The 27,425-nt window shown below is 37.6% G+C and overlaps 1 protein-coding gene across 2 annotated transcripts; it reads right to left on the bottom strand.

The window, feature by feature from the left end:
- Window positions 1-3,825: 3,825 nt before the first annotated feature.
- On the bottom strand, window positions 3,826-25,724 carry IntS6 (integrator complex subunit 6). Of its 2 annotated transcripts, XM_074101498.1 has the most exons (16): window positions 25,441-25,724; window positions 25,270-25,347; window positions 24,339-24,578; window positions 16,287-16,467; window positions 13,460-13,674; window positions 12,919-13,101; window positions 12,529-12,681; window positions 11,556-11,786; window positions 10,391-10,585; window positions 9,997-10,206; window positions 8,886-9,086; window positions 8,301-8,624; window positions 7,957-8,074; window positions 7,274-7,512; window positions 6,455-6,584; window positions 3,826-6,346 (listed from the first exon to the last, which is right to left on the bottom strand). In XM_074101498.1, the coding sequence occupies exons 1-16, from the start codon at window positions 25,555-25,557 to the stop codon at window positions 6,117-6,119; spliced, it is 3,045 nt and encodes a 1,014-aa protein (XP_073957599.1). In that variant the 5' UTR covers window positions 25,558-25,724; the 3' UTR covers window positions 3,826-6,116. The 2 variants fall into 2 exon arrangements, with proteins under 2 accessions (XP_073957599.1, XP_073957600.1); XM_074101499.1 differs by lacking the exons at window positions 24,339-24,578; window positions 25,270-25,347; window positions 25,441-25,724 and adding an exon at window positions 22,772-24,318.
- Between the last annotated feature and the right edge of the window lie 1,701 nt (window positions 25,725-27,425).

The raw sequence follows: 27,425 nt of genomic DNA, 5'->3' as shown, positions 1-27,425 counted from the left end.
AAATCTGCCCAAATGGGGGATAATTTCGTTGAGGAAATAAACTGCATTATTAACTTTTTCTGTACGACGCTGTTCACCACACCGGCTTTAATGACGATAGGTACTATCAAAATAACACAATAATTTGGAGCACTAATAGAGTAGAATTCCATCGTGAAATTCTGCATCTGCTTAAAGATAGGTAATACTCTAAAATTAACAGACAGTGGTTATCAGGCATAGGGTTAGAAAATTAAATCTTTATTCATTTAGAACAAACAATTTAGCTCACTTCAAACGAGCTTACTTACACGGTCTTAATTTTAGTTTTTACCACGGACTTCATATTTTAACAATGTTTTTAATCATTGTATTTATCATGTCTGTGAGTTTAATAATGATTTGTTGCATTTTTAATTAAAATCATAATTACTTAATTAAAAAACCGGCCAAGAGCGTGTCGGACACGCCCAAAATAGGGTTCCGTATCCATTACGAAAAAATTAAGTAATATTTTTCTAAGGATTTCGTATTTTTACGGAATCTTCCAAGTTTAGGTATATTTTATACCTTAGGCTGCTATTTACTCTTAAACTACTAATAATTCTCAAGAAAACTTAACCGTTATAGTTTTCCTTGTAAGTTTGATATAGTTACTACCGTCTTTTTTTTTTTTTATAAAATCCACCCACCGGTTTAGATTTTAGAGGGGAGGGCAGCTCGATTTTAATGAAAATTTGCACTTTAAAGTTGAATATTTCGCAAACAAAGCACTGAATCGAAATCGTCTTAGCAATCCCTTAATGGTTTTAAAAGACCTATCAAACGATACCCCACACTATATAGGCACAGTATAACAAGTTTTCCCTACAGTAGGCCGATGCCTTTGAAGTTGAGCGATACCGCAGCCTGTATACTTACCTAGGTATTTACGCAAGTAATGAAGGGTTATCAGAAATTTAAAACTTAGAAGGTAGATAGATGTCTTTTACGAATCGGTACATATTGTTATTGCGAAATTATACAAAACGAAATGAATTAGGGTGACATAGGGGTAAGAAGTATCAAAATATACCATTTTTGAAATAAAAAACTTTTTTTTCCACAGAATATACTTTCATGGATTAGCAACCATCAAATAATTTCGGTTTTTAGACTTAACGGACTTAAATTTCCTGTTACCTACTGAATTTCATTATATATATAAAAAATATATATATTATTATATAAATAGATGAAATCTTAGTTCTTATTTATGCGAAATGAAGATTTGTTTGCACGCACTCACAGTACATGTCGTATGCCCCCCAATACACTTTATTATAAATGTAAATGTTAAAAAAACGCGATAGCCCTAGGAGACTTGTCCCCAGCTACTAATAACGGCGTAGTATGCCACTAGGGCTCCTCCCACCCGCGTCTCACCCCTCACGCCCCGCACGATTGCTCTGTCTAGACGTCTCCGTCGGATTACTGTAGGAAAACTTGTTATACTGTGCTATAGGGTAGGAAGTGAAAAAAAACACCCCTACTTTAGGTAAGTACGTCTAATATTTTTTGTTTTTTTATTGTACCTTTTTGTCGGCATAGTTTACATATATTATATTCGTGCAAAATTACAGCTTTCTAGCATTGATAGTCCCTGAGCAAAGCCGCGGACGGACAGACAGACAGACAGACATGGCGAAACTATAAGGGTTCCGTTTTTGCCACTTTGGCCCCGGAACCCTAAAAGCTATTCGGGGCACGATTTTACTAGATTTTATTAAGTTAGTAAGTCATATTTCGATAAAAAAAACAGGTGCAGAATGTACGATGAGATCTTAATATTACTATGAAAAAGTATACAAGTACCTACTTCATATATGTTTTATTTTAATGTTCTTGTTTCGCGTTCGGATTTTTTGCAACTGGATTTCCGATCAAGCGAAACGATAGAAAAAAAATAGAGTTCTGTCTCTGTCGTTCCCTTCAATTTGAATTATGATTATTATTACGGAATTGGTGGTAGTCAACTAATTTGATAATACTAGTCCACAATAGAACTTTATCACAATAAATATTATTTATTAAGTATTTGTGCAAAGCAATGCTTACCGAATAACAGGGTGCGGTCAGGTTGTAAGTACCTACATGTCGTTCATTATGGGTCGATGATTGATTACAGTGCCCTTAGTGTAAGTTTTCGGTTACAAAATACATCTCGATCGCAAAATGCAGCACTTGCATCCACTGTGAACCCGCGGCTTTAACCAGGTCATCCGTCCATCTCGTTGGTGGAAGTCCTACGCTGCGCTAATTAATAAAAATATAATGAACACTTTTAATTCATCTTTCATCCGTATTTTACTCTGTCGCATTGTAAGTACGCCTACATTTCAAAGAAATAATTAAATTACCAATCACATCACAATATAAAAAAACACTAAATAATGAATAAAGGATATTAATGTTGTGTCGTCCAAGATTAAAATTCACCAATAAAATGCGAGATTGTTAAATGAGACTTCTGCGCAGTGACTACTACTTATCTAACGACAGTGCAGAGGAGCTACTACGAAATTCGTAAATCGAAGTTCGTATCGTACGTCCCTCTCACTCTCGTGTTAAATAACATAGCGTCAGCGGGACGGCAAGATACGAAGTTCGAATTTTGCACTTCGTATAAGGATAGGACCAGCTTAGTTTGATGACACTTTTAGTTTAGAACAAAATAAGATAGAAATACATTTGTTTCGACACCCGCAGCGCCGTTAAGATAACGCCGGTACTGACCCAGTTAATGATTTTATAGTGCTATCTATCGCATAACTATAACTAGTGACTAGCTTTTGCCCGCGGCTCCGCCCGCGTGATTTTCGGTTATCGCGCGCTATTCCCTCGGGAACTATGCATTTTTCCAGGATAAAAAGTAGCCTATGTCACTCTCTGGCCCATAAACTATCTCTGTGCCAAAAATCACGTCGATTCGTGGCTCCGTTTCGACGTGAAAGACGGACAAACATACACACAAACACATACTTTCTCATATAATTTATAGTACTAGCTGTTGCCCGCGGCTTCGCCCCGTTGTACTTTTTCCAAATTTTCTTTCATAAAAACCTTTGTAACAAACACAACAAAAAAGAATTAGCGAAATCGGTCCAGCCATTCCAGAGTTTTGCGCTTAGCAACATATTTTACGATTAATTTTTATTTATGTAGATGTAGATATAGATATAGTATGGATTAGGTAGTAAAGAAAGGTAACATGTTTTCTGTGTGTGTGGTATGTGTGTACGTAGTTGGACTATGTAGGAAACTATGTAGACATTAGATTTCTATAATAGACATTCACACAACGAAGTCTGTCGAAACTACACCGATAAGATAATATTATGATTATGAGTTCCAAATTATGCTTTGATTGATTTGGCATAGGAGGAGGTATTTTTAGGGAAAATTTTAAATGGTTGATAATAAGAAATTCATTTTCTGGGAATAAACTTGCCTATTTTGTCGGTAACTACTAAAGTCGAACTGTACGAACCGAAAAGATTTATGCTATAAGCAATAACTGAAACAAAGTTATGCGCCTGCATCGGTCATAGTTAGACATTGTATGTACAGTGTATCTCTTTTTTAATCTAATTACTGTGGTCATAAAAAATGTATACGCCTGCCGTCAACTTTAAGAGGCGTCAATAGCCTGTAAGTACCCTTAATTTTAGCAAATTAATATAGTTGTTAAGTAGCAATTATATTCGTTCCAATATGTACCTATTCAGTTAATAATAAAGAACTTTGAAAAACAAAAAAACAAACTAAAGTCGAACTAAGAAACATTGTATAAATAAAACCATAAAATTTAAAAATCCAATAAGGATTATAATTTATTTAGAAAAATTATATACAATTTACAATTGACCAATGCGTTAAAGCATTCTAAACAGATATTATCATTGGTATAATACATGCTATTATATACAATATTTTTACAAATGTTTGAGACAACATGTTTGCCATTTTGTGTTCAGATGAAATTCTTTCAACGTAAACTTCCAAGCGTGATAAAGTAGGACACTTGAATTGAATCTGAACTAAGTACTTGTCCTAAAATACGGACTCCCTTAACACAAATAGTCTTACCACGACTCTTAAACACATCTACTGACCAACCTAGACACTTTCCATGAACGGTCGTGTGTGTCGTATCACACTGGTTGATGTATATGAAACTTGTTCAAGTCTTTAAAAAATGGTAGGTATAACATTAGCTCTAGTTGCTTTACAGAGAACACACATCGTTTAGCGATTTAGGTGACTTCCAATACGCGACGATACATGTGTTGACCACATGTAGCGATTGTCAAAGGGTCAGTTCACACAGAGACGCGATTAGAAATAAAATTACCCCGGTAAAATAATATGGTAAAATAATAATTTTACGTAAAATATATGGTAATATTCTGTAAAAGAATAAACGATGTCGTGTTAATATTACCCACTAACACTATAAATACTGAATATGTATAACAGGGAACAAAGAATTCAAAATAAAAAAAAAACATCGCAAGGAATACACGGTGACACGGTTTATGGACGAAAACAAAACATGGTGAATTTCATATTTTATACTCTGTTCAAACGGCAGGCGAAAAAACGAACATTGAAGAAATATAAAATTTGTCCGATGCACTTGTTTATCATTTGCTCTTAGTACAAACTTTCAGAGTATGGGCTGTAAGTGGTCACTCAAGAGAATAAAACTTGTTATTATTATTATTATTATTTTTCCCCTTATGGCGGCCTCAAGGCTTGGGTCAGTGTCAGTTACGATGACAGGGTTGCGGTTGATTCTGCAGAACGCCAACAGTTTGACAGGAGCAAGAAAATAATTTTGAAAAAAAAAAAACTTTTCTGCCGAACGCTGTTGTGTCGCAACTAGGACACTCACAAACGTATCTAAATAAATACAGGATAACAACAACGGTTCTAGCACGGAAAAAACCCCTAAATACTAAAATCGAAACACAATGCTTGCTACCACCAAAGATACTGACAGCAGAATCCCAATAAAACTTGTTGTATCATGTTTTAGAAGGACGTTGAGAGATACACGCAAAACGTTGTCCATAGTAAGTTTTTTCGCCTGCCGTTGAAACAGGGTATATCTGATAACATTACCAATTATCCAGACAAATTGTAGTTACTTTACAAACTTATCTTAGTTGTGCCGCAAAACGTCGCACTGCCCATACATTTTCACGAAGACGCGTCGCGTCGCGTCGTGTCTCGGTGTGAATCCCTAAGTTATTTGTATTGAAAATTACAGATACAATTAAGTACTACTACAAAGAAGAGCACACAAAATGACAAAAAATATGGCCCCTTTTGATCAAAACTCAGACTAAAACACATCAATTTCAATGCATGAATTTAAATAAATGCTTTGGACATCATGCTTAAGTTATAATTACTGTTGAAGACTAGGAAGACAAGGCACGCCTTCCAATGTACTGCAGTTGCTTCTATTAAGTAATTTAATTAATGATAGTGATACAAGGCGGAAACGACAGATACTAAGGACCTTAAACTAAACATCGATCAGTATTGTATAAAGATATACTGGCTTTTATTTTATCCACTAATTTCGAGACCTTAACCATTACACCAGCTCAATAAAGCAATTCGGGGATGAACCTGATAATATTGCTGCCCATGCACTTTTTCATGCAGAATAAAATTATAACTTGGTTTGGAATTACTGTTTGAAATCGACACCATTCATTTCGAGAATAATTAAGTATAGGGCACATTAGGATGTTTTGACCACAAGTCAAGTAATGAATAAATTGCAACTCCGCGGAATATTTTTAAGTAAACAACATTATTGCATATTTATCACATTTATTACATTCACACCTTGTCTCACTATGTAAGCGTTTTTCTTGTCGTTACACTTATCATTATTCAGTGCTGGGCAACTTAAGTTTGTATGGTGCGATAGAAGAGTTGTTACGATTCCAGAGATGATAGATTATGTATTTATTGCACTGTGATATCATATCAGGTCCTAATATACCCAGATTTTTGTTAAGTTATCTATTGCGGCATATTCCTAATAAGTCGCGAATGTCCGTCAGTTTCACGTAACACTAGCTATAGTTGTTAGTAGAGTTATTATACACAGAATTTGTTAATCTCTTCAAATTGACTGAGGCACTGTTACCGTTTTTCTCTAAGCCCGCTAAAAAGTCTTCCAAAAGTTTTGCGAGCGCTTTTCTTTTAAACCTTAAGGATTCGTTTATCACTTCACGTATAAGTTCTTTTTTAATGTCCACACTGCCCTTCAGTTGTTTCAATTGTTCGAACAGTTTTGCAAAATCTGAAACAAAAGAAAGCATGCTAATAAATAATAACTCTTGTTTATTAAGTTACGATAAAACAGTATTTTGTTTTGTTTTATAAACAGGGTAATCGAAGTTGTACTGACCTCTTCCTGGTCGCCGTACAGCGCGATAGGCCTCTGATCTGACGGCTAAGTTATGTTTTCTAATATCCGCGAGCTCCTTCCTTGACGGCTGCAAAGGCTGAGGCACAGGCGGCATAGGCGGCTTTTCGATCTGGAAAATTAGTAAGATTGTAATCTTGTAATTTCGCAATTATGGTGCAGATTCAAAATCTACACGCAAAAAAATTAAAAGGAGGTTTACAGCGTTCGGAAATTTAACCTCCTTTCGGTTAAGATAGTAGAGCTATTATTTCTTTAGTTTAAGTATACATCATTGGTACTGATCAACTTAAACGTGAACTAGTGACGAAGCCGTGTGACTGGGCACACTATAAATATACAAAATGTCTCAAATTCTCCCGGAGTTGGTGCTACACTATGAACAACGATCAATGTATGGAAACATTTATTATTCACCACGATTAACCCTTTAGCCGCCATTGTCTGAATTATAAGACAGAAATTATCCAGCTCATTTCGCCGCAGTCTTATAATTAAGACAAAATGTCATATAGTTTCGGTGTAGGTGGCGATACGAGCACGTACGAATGAAAACGTATTGGCGGCTAAAAGGTTAAAGAATCTCGAAAAACATTTGGCAACCCAACCATCTACTAAAACTGAGACTCTTTGTAATAATTAAGCAACAAAATTGAGTAGACTTAGGGCCTGTTTCACCACTCAAGGATAAATTTTATTTAACGGATAAATGTGATGATTCGGACAAAACAAACAGAGGACATCACAGATATCTATCACATAAAATTAATCAATGACAGGGGGCTAGTGTATTACAGTCACCTTTCGTTTCCTTTTCCTGCCCCTCGCATGAGAGTTGTTCTCTGCCGCGATGCCTTGTATGATCGCGTTGATCTGTAGCTCCTGGGAGTCGTGGAGTGGCAGCGATGGAAGCGCGGGCGCGGGCGGGGCAGGCGCGGGCGCAGGGGACGCGGGCGGGGGCGCAGGGGGCAGCGCCGCGGCCTCCGCGGCCGGCGGGGACGGCGAGCGGGGCAGCTTGCCGCCCATCGTTGTGTACGCATCTGTGAGATCAGTTGATAATGTTAAACATGAGGATCGTGCAGTTTTTTGTTTTTGCAATTTTTTCACCGATTATTAGACCTGGGCGACGGACTAAAACTCGATAACAAGCGATTTCCCAGAGATAAGACCAAGCTAAACCATTTCTCATCCCCGAAAACCCCTACATACCAAATTTCATCAAAATCGTGGGAGCCGTCTCCGAGATACTGATTATTTTAAGACTAAAAAAAATTTTGTCGACGCATATCAAACCTGTTTTTAATCTTTAAAAACGGTGACTTCATTCTGAGCTTCAAATGTCTTACAGAGAACCGATTACTATATTACCAATATGTAGGGATGAACTAATGCAACACAATGACTTGAATAGTAAACTTCGATGCAACAGCCGTGTAATTTGCTTGTGTTCGATGACTAAGCTACTAATAGCGTAGTGCACAAACCTCCATTGAGAAAGGGTTTAACGATAGGCGGCAGGTTGGGAGGTGCGATCGCAGGCGGCGAGGGCGAGGACGGCGGCGACGCGCCCGCCGGACCGCCCGTGTCCACGTGCGGGGGCTCCTGGAATCAAACGGTGGAGTTCGTTAATCATCTCAACATAGCTACAGTAGATAAGCCGAGCTTCAGACGAATAGGCTAAGCTATGTAACGTTTAAGCTACTTACGCACTATGCGGCCAACCGCGTTTTTAGCGCGCCGTCTCTTTCTCAAGCAATACTTTAAAGAGGGATGGCACTCTAAAACCGCACGGCTAACCGTATAGTGCGTATTTGCACTTAGTTTTTACCTCAGGCGGTCGTCCGGAGGGCAGATCCGAGGGCACGGGCGCGACCGGTGAGGTGGGACGACGCACGGCAGCGGGTGACGACGGCGCGGCGGGCGGCGGCGGCGGCGTGACCGGCGCCAGCGGCGACAGCGGTGCGTGCGGCGACGACGCCGGCGACGGCGTAGACGGCCGTCGGACCTTGATATGCGGCGGGAGCGGACCCGCTTTACGCTTCGGAGGCATTGAGCGAGGGGACTCCGAACCGCGCTTGCCACCCGGCCCGCCGCCGGCGCCCGCACGCACGCTGCCTAACGGATCTATGTCCGCTTCGTCAACCATCATGCGCTGAAAATTTAAAATAAAGTCAATTTGAAAAAAAAAAAGAAGAAAAACAAGATAAGCAACAACATTTGACGACCGGAAGGCCAAGTGGTTAGAGAACCTGACTACGAGGCTTGAGATCCCGGGTCCGATTCCCGGCCTGGGCAGATATTTGTATGAATAATACGAATGTTTGTTCTCGGGTCATAAATGTTTAGTATCTGTAGGTAATATTTCACTGATATTATCTCACTAAATTTTTAACAAATGATTAATCGTAAATACCTTATCTATCTTAAACGGGTTGCCAAACATGTGTTGCCTGACAGGCTGCGTCTCTATCTCCCTCAGTTGCGGAGTCATTCGCTTGAGATATTCCTGATAGTTGCCCATCTGGGCGACCGGCATCGAATGTAAGCTGTCCTCGTCCACTAAGCGCGTGTGCGCTAACGATGGTTGAAGGAAATTCGCACGCATTCGGACCACCTGAAATCACATGCGTTCAGATTTAGTAAGACAACGGCAGAAGAACGCTGCACTGATCTTTCTCCTTGATTAGTCACAACCTAATTGTAGTTATTTCACAACCTAATTGTAGTTAAGAAATATCTAGTCAGGTACAAGACGGAAGTTAAACTGTCAGACACGTCGTATCTATTAGCAAGTAACGTCCCTTGGGAAAATCCAAGTAAATTCTGCCCTATTAATGAACGGGGATGATCAATCAGCGCAAAATCTCGTCATTAATTTAATAGTGTCAAAAGGTCGTCTTTTTCAACACGCCATTTCCAGAACAGCAAAACAGACGGTGGAGACTCTGGATGCTAATTATCAATTTAAATAAGTCAAAACCTGCCTACCAAAAATCTTGAACTAAAAACTAAAAAAGAAAAAACAGGTATAGTAGTCTAGAACTGTCATTTCAAATTTTGATCAGGTCAAAAATCTCCTATGATGAGTCCCGACTGATGGAAACAAACCACTACCAGAGTTATAGACTACTAGACTTGTTTTTCTTTTTTAATTTTTATTTTAAGTTTTTCTAAGGCTTTTTTAATTTAAAACTTTTTAGATGTTCCTGTGAAAGAAGTAGCTAATATGTAAATATGGGCTAATTATTAGCTATCATTTAATAATGATTACCTATATTGTTACAATAAAAAATATGTTTTTTAATCCCCCTCCATATTGTTTCGGACCTACAGTTATGAACTTATGACGAAATTGATTATACCTCATATATTGAAAAAAAAAAGAGGCTGCCAAAGAAGCATACATACATACGCGCGATAAACATAACCCTCCTTAGGGCAGTCGGGTAAAAAATAGGTGGTAAGTCAGATTGCTGGAAACAAAAACGATAAATTATGCTGTAGGAACAAATCATGCCACATACCTGATCCAATAAATCCCTCCTCTGTATGTCGAACGGGTTTCTGTAAGCGTGCGTCTGTGTCTTGTTTCGACCGCGGGAGAGGCCGACCACAAAGCCACCAAATTCGTTAAGCTGGTCTCTCAGGGCCGAGAACTTGTCCTGGAGACACGGGTGCGTGGTCAAATCCTTCTTGAGCGGCGAGCGGGGCATCACTCGGACGCTTTCTGCTACCTACAAAAGAGTAATATTAAGCATAAATAGAAACGAAACAAAGCAGACTGAAAAGGAGCTGGACACATTTCCCTCTCGACAGTGACGAGTGGTGGAAGACGGAGAGGTAATCCCCAGCTGTGTGACACTGTAATATATTAAAATAGTGGTTATAAAAAATGTATCTAAGCTACGATGTAAATACCTTTTGATTATTACTGGATGATGCCTTATTAATGACATCTGCGCAGAGCTTTTCAAATTCTATTTTAGCTTGATTCTTCAGTCTTTTCAGATAGTTGAGTACGGAGAAGCTAAGTGAGTTGTCCTGCGTGTCCGGAATGAGACTCTGGACCAGTGGCGCTGATGCACCCATCTTGGTCAGAGCTCTTCGTAGTGGCTGAAAGATGTTTAAAATATGTTTACATATCGATAACCATGTACTATACCCCTAATTAACATATTAACAGTAACATAACACAAGCAATCGTTACGCCCTGCGACATGTGACGTACGTAATTGTGTAAATAGCAAGTAAGCAATATTAATCTACTGTATGCTTAGGTAAACCAATGTTCTTATACTTAATCTACCGAGAATATAACATCTTCGGTGAAACTATGTCTGGTTTTACTTAGCACCTCCAATTCACTCCTCTACGATCTCAACATATCTCATGGCATACCCTGCCTACCGAATCATCCAATTCACTCCTCTACGATCTCAACATATCTCAACCAATAATAGCAATAAAATGCCCAAGTTTATTTTATAAAATGTTTACGATACATAAAAAGTGTAGTTTTTCGCCGCCGACGGTCGCGGCGAGTTCACAGTTACTTTTCCGTTCGAGCTTACCTTGAACAGGAGCCACGGATTGGCTCGAAACATGTAGAACATATCTCGACTATAATACGGGAATGACCCGTGTATCAATTCTAATAATTGTCTGCATCTCACGGTAGTTTTAATTCAAACAGTTATAGTTTAGTATGGCTTTCTATCAGTGAGTTTTCAAGTTAAACATCATTAAGCTTTTTTTACTGACTGTACTTGCATGGTCAAATACCAGTGCCTTTTACTCTATTCAGTTACTCTAACAGCACAAATAAACTGGGTAGCAGAGTAGTGTAGAGGTAACAGGGTGTTCCACAGTCCACAGGGAATCAAATATGACGTGATATGCAGTAGGGACCAGAGACCGTATTGTCTGACGCGCTAACGTTCGTGATCGCATTCACCATCTCTTTCTACCTTCGCCTTATACCGTGTGACAAAAAGAAGTGGTGAATCGATTGTGATTCGAAGTGTGTTAGACAATAAGGCCTCTGTTCAATTAAACGGTAGACTAGTAAAACATGGACACTTACCGTGACATAATAAGACGGCATCCTATCCAAATATTGCTGGAACGCCAGCTTCCATTCAGGAGTGGGCTTGCAGCGGTGCACTTTGAACAAGTCGTCGAGCAGCGGCAGAAGTACCGGGTAGTTGTATGGCAGCACGAACAGATTCACGCAGGTCAGATTCGTGGACGCCTTCAGGTAACCAAAGGGGTGGCTCACTTCTGAATTCTTGCAACCACTGTTAGCTACAAACACCTGGAATGAAGACATATATTTTTTTTAGTTCTATCTGTAAAACTGGAGATTTCTATAATGACGCTTGGTCTACTAGCTAGATTATACTAATCGGCCCTAGTTGTTAAAGCATTGATTTTCATTTGCGGGTGAATATTACTCGGGAGTACATTTACCGCACTCAAGTATATCATCTAAATAGTGTACTTGCACAAGATTAGGCTCAATTTCATTCAATGCTTAATCCAATTAATGCAATTGCTGATTAGAGCGTGGGAAGTGTTTAGGGCGTTTGTAGGGGGAGCTATTTATTTTACGTGGCTATGGATTTATAAATGAACGAAAATCAACGGCAATGTATTTCTTTTCTTGCACCTCGCATTCAAGCTTAGTGGGATGGTTGAATACGCGAAACCGTTTTGTTTAATTTATTTCAGTACCACTACGGATTTCTGACGAGTAGTGTGGTGTGGTTTTGATTTTCTGCATTCGCCCAGTCGACATTAAATGAAGTTAATCGCTACGTACGTCACTACTTAAAAAATCATCAAGTCATTACTAAAAAGAACACAAAAACATCGCATTACCAACCGCGATCCAAAGGCAGCAATTTACATTTTTAAAAATCAGTCACTGAAAAAGGTCGCTAATGCGTGTGTTTGTATAGCTTTCTTATTTTTTGTTGTGTTTACAGACCTACGATTAAACGCGTGAGTTTAGTCATAGTACATGCTAAGCTCTGTTAGTGATTGTACCTACTAACCTGCCAGCAAGTTGTGGGCTGTTTCCTGGCGAGTATGAACTGTGTGAGAGGGCTCGGCTCCAGCTCATACTTGTCGAACGGCAGGTTGTCAATCACCATGGGCTCCTGACTGGAGCAAGTGAACTTGACTGCTGGATGCGCTGACCGTGGTGGCTGCAAGTTGAAATACCATCAAGTTTAAACCTCTTTGTTTTTAAACATTAAAAACTACTGATTAAGCTGTTTGAATGAATATAGCTAATAAATAAAATGTAATAAATAATTACATATTTGTCAAACATGTTCTAAAATGTTAAATCATGGGGTATTTCATAAGAAACAACATCACGTAGATAAATTCAGTTAGACCACTGATGAGGTGTACCAACCAAAATATATTATTATATTTACCAAGGTAGGTGCGTTAGGGTCAGGTCGGAAAGACTCCGGTATCGGCCAGAAGCCGACAGCGAAGCCCTTCTGCGAGACCGTTCGCGGCACGTAGATTAGACGGCGGCAAGCGTGCCAGGCTTGCGGCGCACTCGGCCCTTGGTTCGTGGTCATGCTGCTTTGGTAAGGCCCGCCGTTCCAGCGCTAAGAAAAAAACCATTTAGTCAAGCGTGGTTAACATTAAGTTAGTAGTTTGTGAGAAATTACCGATTAATGTGGCAATGACACTGATCGTTTAAAACAATTTAAAATAAAATTGAATACGCAAATTATGAATGGGTTGTTACGAATAAATTTGCAAATACTTGCGAATGTGCACCACATTGAAAGTTTTTGCTAATCGACATTAATAATAATAATAAAACCCTTCAGTGCATTGCGGCGAGGAGTTTTATCCTTAGAGTAGTAAAAAAAAAACGTTTTAATAGACATCACTTGAGGGCTCAATTCGTCAAATAACACCCTTAAAAATACACTAACAGAATCTAAACGTTCAACTCACCCCATTCCTATCACTGTCTCCTTCCACAACCTCCTTTTCTTCCGGGGGTGCCTCCTCAGCCGGTTCGGTTCCGTCCTTGCTCGTTCCGCCATCTATAGACGGTGGATCAGGCCCAATCTTCTCGAAATTGATAACCACTCCACTCTGAACCTTCTGCACCAAACTGTCGATGCACTGCATCAACATGCGGTGTGAGGTGATGCAATAGGAGCGACCTGTTAGAAATATTAAATCACGATGTTGAATTTATATCAAAACCTCGCGTTCGCTCGATATGGCAACTAACAACTATGCGAGGACATTTTTGACAGCATATTTAAGTTTTTTGTCATGATCATGAAGTTAGTATTTGGCATATCGAATAGAATAGAATAGAATATTTATATTCGAATGAAATAAAGAAATTTCATCCCAGCCTTTATACGTCCCACTGCTAGGCACAGGCCTTCTCTCAGAACAAGAGGGCTTGGGCCATAGTTCCCACGCGGGCCCAGTGCGGATTGGGAACTTCACACGCACCACTGAATTGCTTCGCAGGTTTGTGCAGGTTTCCTCACGATGTTTTCCTTCACCGCAAAGCTCGTGGTAAATTTCAAATGTAATTCCGCACATGAATTTCGAAAAACTCAGAGGTGCGAGAGCCGGGGTTTGAACCCACGACCCTCTGTTTGGGAGGCGATAGGTCAAACCACTAGGCCACCACGGCTTTTTAATAAAGAGATTAAAAAAAAAAGCGAATTTATTTTTATTTTTAAGATACAACTGTGCCATCAAAAATCATCTTCAAGAAACTACAACAGGGTTCGTTACACTTTGCATCTATCTTTTCCTACTATTCCTACTTTCCTACTAATATTATAAATGCGAAAGTTTGTAAGTCTGTTTGTTTGTTTGTTACTTCATTACGTCTTAACCATTGAACCGATTTAGATGAAATTCGGTGTACATGTAATTTGAGCCCCGGAGAAGGACATAGGATAGCTTTTATACCGAAAAATTGTGTTCCCGCGGGATAGCGATAAACGAATTTTACGCGGACGGAGTTCTGAACATAAAATACAAATAAATGTAAGTACAACCGGTTTTACTTAGTTTATGACATTTTTACAAGTAGGTAAGTGTTCTTTACTTTGGAGCCAACGACTTTGATGTGTAGGTTTATTGTTACGTAATATGTAATGGCTTAGTCTTAGCAGATTTAATTTAAACTTAATCCCACAAATATTCTAAATGCGAAACTTTCTAAATCTGTTTGTTTGTTTGTTACTTCATCACGTCTAAACCGTTTAACCGATTTAGATGAAATTCGGTATACAGATAGTTTGAGTCCCGGAGAAGGACATGGGACAGTTTTTATTCCCGCGGGATAGCGATAACCGAATTCTACGCAGATGGAGTCGCGGGTACCGTAAAACGGGGTGAGAAGGGACTGCGGGGGGAGTAGGAAGGGATAGAACTAATATTTTGTGTTTTCACTTGCTACTCAAAATTTCTGGCTCAGCTTGCTGTAAAAGTAGTTTAGTTATATTTTTAGACATATTTTATCTCCTTTTTTAATTTCTGGTAATTTGCTATCGTCATTTTTCTTATTGTTCTTGTCCCTTCTGACCCCACTACGGGATGATCTGGGATTTGCCTATATTTTACAAAAGACAATTTATTGAACGGTAACAACGCAATATCCGCAACAGGCTAGTCCTATATTTTAGTGACATTATTTAAAGTTTAAAATTTAAACTATGAAACTAAACTACAGATAATCATTATTAAACTAAAATACATACCACCGGAACATTTTTATGTATAAAAATCAACAACTTCAATTTTGTCCCTACTCGCCCCGTTTTACGGTAACGGCTATACTACATTCTAATTATTATCAAAAAAAAACAACTTTAATTAGCGTCAAATTAAAATAAAACAAAAAGCTTTAAGTTTATGCATATGAGGTCACCTTGACACTAAGTGAACCATCTAGGTACACAACACACCTACAACCTACATTCACAAAAACTAGTTAGACGAGTTTAGTAAAGGGCTCTCACTCTCCCTATTATCGCACGGAACACTTTTGTTTTGCATAATTGACGTGTAAATCACGCTTAATTACTAATTATTATTAGCTTTTAATCCCGTGACCGCCTATTCATATCGTATCACGAATTTAAAACCATCCTATGAGATTTTTTTGCGTCATAGATAAACTATTTTTTAATATTCATCTCGGCCTATATAAGAATCTCTCAGAATGAGCGGGCTTGGGCCGTACTTCCCACGCGGGTCCAGTGCGGATTGAGAACTTAACACACACCATTGTATTTCTTCGTAGGTATGTACAGGGTCTCGGATGATATTTTCCTTCAACATGAAGCTCATGCATGATATACATTATTTCAAAAGTTAACACCTATTAAAAAGTTAATATCATAAACACAGTTCAATAAAATGTTCAGCTACCAACCAAGAAAATCGGAGCTAAGACTGTAGTGTAAGCAATCAAATATATAGATATATAGGTAGGCTTCCACCTATGACCCCGTTGCGATGGGCCAGAAGTAATACCAGGTTTTTATCGATGGTTGTAAAACACAAGTAGGTACGTACTTCCTGTGCTAACATCATTATAAAAGTCTCAGGCAACTGGGTGTAATAGACAAAATATTTGTAGTTAGGTAGTAGTTTTTTAAGTATTCGGTTGTCGCCATCCTGCGGGAAGCACATAATTTTCCCGGATATAAGTATCCTGTGTCCATCCTAGTGTGATGGTACGCCTCCTTTAAGTCAGAGCTGTGGCAAAAAAGCAGGCAGCAAGTAAACATTTACTCACCTCCTGTAACTTCACACATAGCGTCAATCGGCGACGTGTCTGAAGGGACGAGGCCAGTGTCCCGCTCCACCGCTGGTGTACCGGCCAATCTGAGCACCAAGGAGAACAGTCTCTGGTCCCAGCGAAACGGTTCCCTAGTCAGTTCGGATCCCGGTATAGGGCAGTTCATTGGTAAGTTGAACTGCAAAGAAAAATACACATAAAATGGCATTGGATCCAACATAAATTGAGAGGGTGAGGCCTAACTCACGCAAGGTTGAACAAAATCATTATTATTGTACTCATTTTACAATGTTCCTTATGACTGTGGTAAGACTTCGTCGAAAAACAACACGGGTACTATTGTAAAATTACTCTAACCAAGTTCCTTTAACGAAATAAGTGCTTGTGATTACACGATGTAATTTTTAGCTCGAACGATAACCCACCAATCCCACCAACTATGCCACTATATATGTGAATAATGTTTTGCCATCGTATTTTGACAGATAAGTGCACATATTTCTTGCGTAAACAGTCAGGTGGAATGGCAATCTACTGGAAATCGAAATGTTAATTGCTAGCTTATATAGCATAGATAATCACTAAATAATATTTTCATCAGTTTATTTTCTTCCTAAAAATTGGCTGTCCGTCTATATTTTCATAATAATAAAATATATAGTCTGTTCAATACAGGAATGGACAGAAGGAAAATAGGCTCTATATAGTGCACGCTTTAGGAAGTCATTTGATAAATCGGATTTTTTTAGTGTACGGTCTAAACTTAATTCTAATTAAATTATCGATGACATCAATATTAGTTTCATCTATTCATTAACTAGCTGTTGCCCGCGACTTCGTTCACGTAGAATTCGTTTATTGCTATCCCGCGGAACTAAGCAATTTTCCGGGATAAAAACTATTCTATGTCCTTCCCCGGGACTTGTACCTACTATCTGCATACCAAATTTCACCTAAATCGGTTCAGCGGTTAAGCCGTAGAGAGAAGAGATAGGTAACAAACAAACATACAGACTTACAAACCTACGCATTTAGAATAAATATTAGTGAGATTAACTTTGTTATTTTTCACATCATAATTGAAAAACAATAAAAAAACTTGTCCTATTTTGCTAAAAACAGAATCGTTTTCCTATAAAATACCTAATGAGGCAGAGGTAAGCAACATTCTGCAAGAAACGGAACGTTTATAATATTGGTAACTCAAGAAATATTCTGTATATTTATAGTTTTTAATCGTCAGTTTGAATCTAAATGAATCTTAATCATATACAAATATAATAATAATAATAAATATATTTATTGACCATAAAAAATACAGACAAGAGAAGCAGTGATCCACACACTCGGCACAGCCTGTGTCGTGGAGATCCAGATCTTAGAGAATTTACAGAAAGTGCGGCTCTTAATTCAGTATGTAATATCTATCCTGATCTTACATTTTATTTATTTTATACAGGTTATACATATATATAGTTAACTTTTCACAACTAAAGCACTGCACCAAATTTTACGACATTTGGAATGGAAAAAGCTTTAACGTCATAGCAGGAACTACGAGTAGGTAGAATATTTAAACAGGGAATGAGGGCGGATGAGTCCACGAAACACAATTATTAAATGTATACATATAAATTTAATTAATATTATGTAGCAAATTACGAAACACGAAACGGGCTACGAAATAGCCCGAAACATGTCGAGCTAAACTCGGTTTAAGACGTGAGTTATCCGTTACAATATCATTTAATATGAGCAAATTACGTATTAATATTGTGTTATTTTCTAAGTGCCTACATCTGGTACGTATTAATCTACTTACAAAGTAAAGAAAATTATGACTTCATCTTATTACTTCTTTTATTCACCATCATCATATCATCATCATTATTACGACTTCACAAAAAATGTTTAGAACCACTTCTTCTGTGACCTTGAGTCCAATGTTATCCTGAATGGAGTATAGTATGTGTGGCAAATCCAAGAGTTGTCAAATAGGTACCGTAGTAACGAAGTTATCGGCAAGTGTTAACGTCGGTTTAAAAAAATCACAAGCATTTCGAGTGTGCTAAAACAAATTACGTATTACTTACATTATTTATTAAAGCTCTAACTTTTTGCAACGAAAATAATTACTAATCAATTAAATTATGAATGACGACATTTTTAGCATCCACAAATACCTACACAATAATCAGCTTACACCACAGCTATATCATAACTGCAATTCAGTGCCTATAATATCCTTATGTGGTCGCACCATTCGTAAAAACATTTTCTGATAAGATATGGAGTTACTGACTTATTGTAGAACCATAGGCATTTCACTATTTACAATCGTAACATTATATTTTCACTGAATTAAATAGCTCATTCAAACTGTTTAATTTATTCTAATCCCATTTAATTCTTAATTTTATTTATTTATTGATTGTGTACCTATGGACTAATGTCTGGAATAAAGGGTTATACCTAAGCCAGGTAAGCATAGTAAAACTGCCTTTAGCGAAAAAATGATTTTCCTTTTACCGGATTATTAACCTTAATATATGCAGTGCTTTCATCAAAAATTAGGACTCAAATGCTTCTGTTTTTAAGAAAAATGTTTAAAAAGAAAAATAATTTTATTTTATTTTAGCAAAATTTTTCTTTGTAATTTGGATATGTTGTATATTTAATTAAGGTCGCTTTTTGAAAAAAAATATGATTGATTTATCTTTTGAAAAAATGATTAATATTTGAGTTGAAATTTATCAAAAAATAAAAATAAATACTTGAGAGATGGCGATAGTTACCAAATTTACATATTTCATGTAAATTGAATGATGTTTAACATATATTTAACATAAATGTATATATCGAGGTGGATGCGGAAAGCACAAGACCGGTCTGAGTGGAGAAAATAGGCAGTCTTTCGGCTGACATGATATTTTTTTCAAAATAAAAAAATTGGATTGACAGTGTGAAAAGATCGAATTTGTATCATCACATATATTAAGGTTAATAATCAGGTAAAAGGAAAATCATTTTTCGCTAAGGGCAGTTTTACTATGCTTACCCGGCTATACCCTTTCATTTCAAACCAAAAGCTTAGTAGGTCAAACCAATTAAAGCGTTCATCCGCGCATTCAATAAATATTAATAAGTCTCCTTTGCGAGTTTAACGTTATTCATTTTTATTGTGTCGTTTATGTAAATTAAAATCACTCATGCGACACATTGGTGACACTGACAGGTCGCATAGTTAATATGCTGGCTCTTTAATATTGTCTAATATAAGTTAGTTCTTTTTGTTTCTCGTTGTTCAAATATTAGGTACGTGTGTTAACACACGACGAAACAATATATTCCCTAAATTGGTATTAACATTTTTTGCTAAAAATGTAGTCTTTAATACAAGTATTTTTGCTGACGGTACTTTCAATGCGGCAAAGAAGCTGTACAATCCCTTGCATTAATATCTGCCACAGCGGAGCGTCCAAAAATATCTGACACGCCCTACCGGACCGGACCTAGAAATAGAGCTATATCCGATATTTTTATGCACGCTTGTTGCGTCTGATATTGGTGCTTGCACTGAATTACTAAATTATTTATATTTAATCAGACCGCTGGAAATGGGACAAAACAAAAACATGATGATGCCAACAAATTAATATTATTTTTAAGAAAAAACACACCATAAGTAGAGGGTAACATTAGCCTTGGCCCAGACGAAAACCACATGAAGAATCGTCCAACCAATCTTACTAATATCACAAATGTGAAAGTTTGTGAAGATGTTTGGAAGTTTCCTGGATGTTTGCTACTCAACCACGTCTACCCCGCTGAACCGATTTAGATGAAATTCGGTATACAGATAGTTTGCCTCCCAGGAAATGACATAGGACGAAGTCGCAGGTAACTACTTTAAAAACATAAAAACTTGATTGATCAATTAACACCAACCACATGGCAAAGAGTCATATTCTCAAAGCAATAACAAAACCAGAGGCCGTATTGCTTAACGTTTGTGACCCGCGCGATCGCAATGAAATGACAGTTTTTGTATGCGAAATCTGTCATTTGATTGCGATCGCGAGCGTCAGAAACGTTAGACAATACGGCCTCAGGACGGAGTTAAATCCCAAGGGCCTGTACGCAGTAGTCAAATAAAAACTTGTTATGATAGAACGTACGAAATGCTAAAAAACATCTGCTATCACTGATCTATTGACTGTATTGAACTTGCGCGCTTAGTGAGTTAGGGGGTCAAATACGCTATTTTCTCAGTTGCAGCTCAGTAGGTATCTATGTCTTATCTACAGAGTTAGTGGAAAGGAATACGCTAAGACTTTTTTTTTATTCGACTGGATGGCAAACGAGCAAGTGGGTTTCCTGATGGTAAGAGTTTTCTCGTGCAACACACTCACTCAAACAATTGATTAAATTTATGATCTTGAGCGGCTCTAACTTGGTGCACAGTGCCAACGTCATGAAAGGCTAGCAAAGCCATAAAATATGCAAATTTCAAATATGGGCTACTTTTCCGATATTTAATTCAGTAATACGCCTATGATTGCTGTTTACTCATACACACACCTCCTGTAATATGTTATTAAATTAAAAATAAATGCTACAGACAGGCTTAAATGTTACAGAAACCTAATTTAATAATTTTATATCTGCAAAGAATCATCAGATGATATAATAAAGAGGTATTTCCAATGCATATTATATACAACTTATTTATTACATTGAAAATACAAACTGAGACATGGATGCACAGAAAAACCAGAAAAAGAGACCAGCACTGGGAATCGAACCCAGGTCCTCAGCAATCCGTGCTGCGTGCTATATCCCCTACACCACTGCTGGACAGGAATCTAGACACGACGGGATCACGGGATACGCGTAAAAGTAAGAAATTTGGAGTTGAAATAAAAAATACAAAAAGACTCCAAAAAACCAATCCTAATTATTTATTACACTCTAATAAAATTACTTACAAGTTAAAAAAAAAGTTTATTAAGTTTTTTTATCTAAAAATAATAATTATTGCATGATAATAAACATGTAAAGTTAACACACCCTAACAGAAGCTGATAATTAACCTTGCTAGAGGAATAGTCCTTTAGTTTATTATAGTTCACAATGAAGTTACAGATCAAAGTGGAGATTTAACTCCAGTTAGTTGTACCATCAGAATCAATCCCCAATTTGTTAAATTATTAGGTAAAAAAAGTTTAGCTCTCATAGAGTAAGAAGCAAATATCTTTAATCAACTTATGATCTTCTGAACTTGTGATGTGAGTTTATTTGTGATCATGGGCACTGTAATGTGGTTGAAACGTCGAGGTAAATAATACTCGTGTGTTTAGCGTGATATCTTGATAAGTCTCGTTTATGGTATTAAATAATGAACTTAATCATATGACAGAAGAGGAATAAGGTGCAAGTTTCCTTTAATGAGCTGGTAGAAATGTCGAAAATACAAACTGAAACATAGATGCACAGAAAAACCAGAAAAATAGACCAACGCTGGGAATCTCGGAAATCTCGAAATCTCGAAAAATCACGATTTTCGATTTCGATATGGGTTTTAAGGAATGATCGTAAAAGTAACAAAATTTGGAGTTGAAATAAAAAATACAAAAAGACTCCAAAAACCAATCTTAATTTGATTGCTTAATAACGACATCTCTTGTCCAGGTGAGCGGTTAGTTCCAATGGAATGCTGAAAGTTTCTCGATGTGGGCTACAGCATAGATGTCGCTAGCGTCGCTTCTTAAGTGACTAAATAAGAAACAAATAAGCTGAGATATGTGGTGCATAGGAGAAATTCGTGTCTGTACCCGTCCAGTGGTGGTGTAGCGGTATAGCACGTGGCACGGAATGCCGATGACCTGGGTTCGATTCCCAGCTGGAGCTGGTAGAAATGCTTTACTATTGTAACACATGATTCCTGACCATTTGATTTTAACATTCACAGTAAGTGTCATAGTGAGTTTCCTTGTTAAGGTATGTAATGATACTTTAAAAAATTCTGTTAAAAGTTCCACCCTGGTAAGAGATTTAGTGTTTTCGCCTGTACATATTTAATTGTATACTTACATCGCAGCATCCCCTAGGAAATAAGGTAGTGCAAAGATAAGCTAAAAGAAACCCCTGAAGTTTTCTATCCACATGCGAGTAGAATTTTAAGCTATGTAAAGGTTTGGTGTAAACAAATGCAACTTCATTTTACTAATGAGTCATGACACAGGAAGTTTAGGGAGTGTTTTTCTCAAAAGGGGTAGGGAGTTATTAGTGCCAATTAGAAATTACTTATAGGAATTTGTAATCTTATAAACAACCCTCTGGTCTGGTTCCTGATATTTTTAATACCCTTTTTTTATAAAACCGACCAGCGAGACCTCTTTCTCAGTGGTTCATTAAGATCAATTCACTCTGGCCTTAAATAGCACAATAGCAATTCTACTTATCCAGAAACATAAGCGTACATTGGGTCAGATCCAGGGTAGGCAGCTGCTAGATTTCGCCGCAGCACCGCGCCACCCCACCACACCAGGTAGGCAGCCTACCCTGCTGCGTACTCAGTGCACGCCAATGTCCAGAAAAACAGATGAAAGATTTCCTTTTTCCTTTGCTGTCAGAATAAACCAAGATAATATCAGAGAGTGGTGACAGGTTATAAAAGAACAGCATAATTTAAGCATTTGAGGCTTCTTCTACATTATTTATGGCCAGAATGGTCCAGTACAGTAGGAATCTATGGTACAGTCAAGGGAATTATGTATGTAACCAGGGCATCAAAAACTAGTTACATGGTTAATGGCATTATATACTCGTATGATGCTCTAGCTGTATATACATATATTATTTATACCTTCTACTTTACAGCAAGAACACATCTAATGTACGATTAGCAGCAGAGAAAAAACCCATGGGGCAGTGCAATAGGTTAGTTAAGGGTAGATGACATCAGTAGACCCCGGATTTTTATGGATTTTTATGACGTCACAATAGGTTTAGTTTGGGGAGTAAATGGAACGGTGTTTATTAATACGGCTGTGTAAATGATTAGGATCATGTACACACATGTGTGTATGTGAAGATGGTCCCAAGGACCATCACACCATCTAAAAATATCTACATTCATAAAAACACCAACAACAAGCGAGCGGGCACAAAAACCAAGACAGGTTTAACTTAAACCTAACAATTTTTTTGATTTATAGTAATTTATTTTTTATATATTAAATTTTAATTTAAAGAAAGAAAACATTAATTTGTGACAACATGAGAAGATGGGTAAAAATAAAAATAATAACACAACACAATAAAAAGATGCATTCAAGAAATGGTTCCAAATCAGAAATCTGCTGGCCTTCCTTTGGGACCACCTTTTACACATCATCATCATCATCATCATCATCATCATCATCATTTACACACAGCCATATTAATTAACACCATTCCATTTACTCCCCAAACTACCCTATTGTGACGTCATTGTGACTAAAATCCGGGGTCTAGCCTCCTGACGACCAACGTCCTTTATAAAGGACACTGGGCTTTTGAACATTAAACTTCACTCAAAAATTTGACTGTCATCAGGAGGCTAGACATCAGCAATCAATTAGGTTTTTATGAACTGTAAACACATGATTCTGCCATGTATGGAAATAACTAAATATGACGTAACTAATTTGCAAACTCATTTCACTATTTAGGTATTTGTTTTCAAAAGAAATTTTTATTAGGGCTGCTTTTCGGAATTATTGCTTTATAGTGTCAGTCAACTACCCTATCTTTATTATGATCTTAAGAGTTGTATTCTATGTGCATTTCATGCACCAAGCTGCAGGATGCACAAGCTACTAGACTAGGGTTTTGGTGAAAAAACTAAAAACAGCTACTATGGGACTAAAGATCTGATTAGGTATAGTGGTAGAGCTCTGAATGTGATGAAAAGATGCTCTTTAAGTTATACTGAAACAGTTATTCACCCTTGTAATATTGCTAAGTAATCAAACTAACCATATGCATTGAAAAATAAATACTAACTTCTTCCTGAATTCCTGCATTGCTTGAAAGTTTCCCTCCATCAGTAATGACAACTATCACAGAAGGCTCCAAGTAAAAGGGGCACCTGCCTTGACCATATGTGTCTATGCCTGTCTGCATACGGTTTATGTTTAGAACATCAAATGCATGTTTCAGAGCAGCACCCATTGTTGTCAAGCCAAGACATTGGAGATTCTTTAGCTCATTAATAAATGTTGCTAAATTTTCCTTCCATCCGGCCTGGAACATAAAAGAAATAACCAATTGAGTTATGTAAAAAATACACACATTTGTCCAATAAGATTGAGTACATACTCGTAATCACAATCACATTTGCCCTCACTTTCTACTGCCATCTTATATGATTAGAGAAAAAAAACGGTGACTGTGATTGCGACCGTGCAACACCTTAGATTACTTAGACAATATTATGGCCTCTGACTGATCAACTTACTCAGTTACATCTACTGTATAGTTCAGATCCTTGTTACTCATTCAAAATATTATACAGATTTATTATGTATGTAGCTAATCATTAAAATTGTAGTTAAATCCGTAAGTAAATAAGTACAAATCAAAATCATATTACGCTATAATATGTTTAAAATGGTTGTCAGCATTAGTAACACACATTCATATTTCCCCCTCACATCGCCATTTTCGTTGTGTACCAGCCCGGCCAATAGGAGCAAGCGACGAGAGCGCAGTCGCGAGCGCTATCGCGGAGGCAGCAACGGTGGCGGTGGCGGCTTGTCCTGTTTACGTCGTTCTGTCTATTTCAGTAAAATTCGCACTTCAAAGTACGGACATGTACAGGATTGCTGACTACAGTGATTCAACTAAGGATGCTACTAAACCGGCGTTAATATGATTCTATATGCACATGATACATAAAATAATTGGAAAACGTGTTTACTTCGATAATACTAACCTTGATGTTCGCGGGTGGCTCTTCGAAAGTTAGAAGCATATACCTGTCACCTCTGCTTTCAGGGGAACGTTGACGTACCTATGAAACAAAATTATGCAGTTTTAACAAACACGCGATAAACAAATAAATCACAAAACGAGGCGGTTGACGAGTCGATGACACTGCACGTACCTTTACGAACGTTTCCACAGCGCCCTTGGCTACATCGAGCAATGTTGGGCGTCCGCCCAAATAAGCTCTTTGGTTCATAGAGGCTGATGTATCTATTAGAAAAACTATTATAGTCATCGTGAGAATTGCCTAAATATCCCTCTAAATACATTAAAATATGCGCACTGTAATGAACTAAGAACAAAAATGGCCGCTACATCGTACGCAGACTCGCTGAGAGGCGACCGTCCGACAGCCGCTTCGACGAGCAGCTGAACAAGCTACGCCACGAAGACTCCAAAAGTACCACGTGACCTAATCATACGTTCGGTTATTTTCGCCTTCCAATAGAAAAACGTTCGGCTTTGCTCGGAAATACGGCAGCGCAGCAATAATGTTGCCAGAACAACTACTACAACTTCCTCAGTCAGACTGAAATTAATTAAACTATAACTAAAATGAATGTGCATGAGCATGACTTAGATAGATTAGCATCAAAGTAAAAAACCTCATTGTGACTTACTTAGGACACACGTTAGCACAACAGCGTTTTTAAGATGAACATCATAACAAGTTATAATTACATTTAATCTTTAAAAGTGTGAAATAGGAATTTTACGTGTATAAAAGTTCTCTCGTTTCTAAATTGTAAATGATAAAAACTTGTGGTTCAGGTTATTGAATTTTTGTTATCTTTGCTAACTGTACTTGCTTTGTCATCCAAATTTCGTTATCATACCGAATTTCGAGCTGATAGGTATTAACTTTTGAAGTTTCCTCCAGCTGAGATGATCCTGGGTGGACTACCACGATTTCACTACCATATTATTACATTTGTCCAACTTACATATCCACACTATATTCCAAGTCCATTCTTCTTTTTCTTCTTCCGGTGCCCTCTCCTATCGGAGGTCGGCGATCATTAGAGACCTTACTTTACAGACTGCCGCTCGAAAGAAGGATCTGGTACTCATTCTGAAACAGTCTCTAAGGTTTCTTAACCAGGAGGCACATCCACGGACAGGTGGTCTGCGGCCTTGTATCTTTCCCTGGATATTAAGCTAAAGCAGACCATATATATATATATATATAAATACAACAGCTTCCTCTATTTTATAATACGTATCACTTCCAAGATTTAATTAATTACCTGCAATACCGCTTCGTTCCTCGGTACACCCACATCTCGAAAGTTTCCAACCTCTTGCACAGAGGAGGAGGTCGGTGCCCAGCAGTAGAGCTGAGATGATGAAGATGATTGGTGCCAAAAGTGCATAATAGAATAGAATAGAATGCATAATATCGTTTGTCCTCATTTTTAATTCCATAATAACTTTGGTCATAATGATCGTTTGCCATAATAAAGTTTGTCCTAACGTTTATGCCATAACATTGTTAATCCTAATATTGAACGCTTATTTTGACTATTTTATTGAGTCCTAATGATCATTTGTGTTATATTCCATAGTATAATATAATGATTATATTATAGGGAAGCATAATATAAATAAGTTAAAAAATGTATAGTAGACAGTAAGTAAGAAATAGATGTAAGAACTGTTAGTATAAGACAATTTAGAAATAAATAGTGTAAATAATCGAGAATGTCTCGAACCCTAACGATATGATAAGCAATAAAGGTCCCGTCTTCTGTTTCGTTTTCCCTGTTGTCCTAATAAATGGAACTAGAGCTGTAAATGGGAATCCCACCCACAAAAAGAACAACAGATATGATGTATGAAAGAAAGATACAGTGTGAAGAATGAAAGTACGAGAAGTAGCAAAAGCGAGAACTGGTATGAATGAAATTAAGATTAGTACAGGCCCATATTGAAAATACAAACTGAGACATGGATGCACAGAAAAACCAAAAAAAGAGACCAGCACTGGGGATCGAACCCAGGTCCTCAGCAATCCGTGCTGTGTGCTATAACCCTGCTTAAGCAGCATAGTAGAAATAAGCAACCTGAGATACGTATGCATAGGAAAAAATAGTGTCTAGGTTC

Source organism: Choristoneura fumiferana, chromosome 18 (assembly GCF_025370935.1).
Source record: "Choristoneura fumiferana chromosome 18, NRCan_CFum_1, whole genome shotgun sequence".
In the NCBI taxonomy this organism is placed as follows: Eukaryota; Metazoa; Arthropoda; class Insecta; order Lepidoptera; family Tortricidae; genus Choristoneura; species Choristoneura fumiferana.
This window is presented reverse-complemented; position numbering and strand designations above follow the sequence as displayed.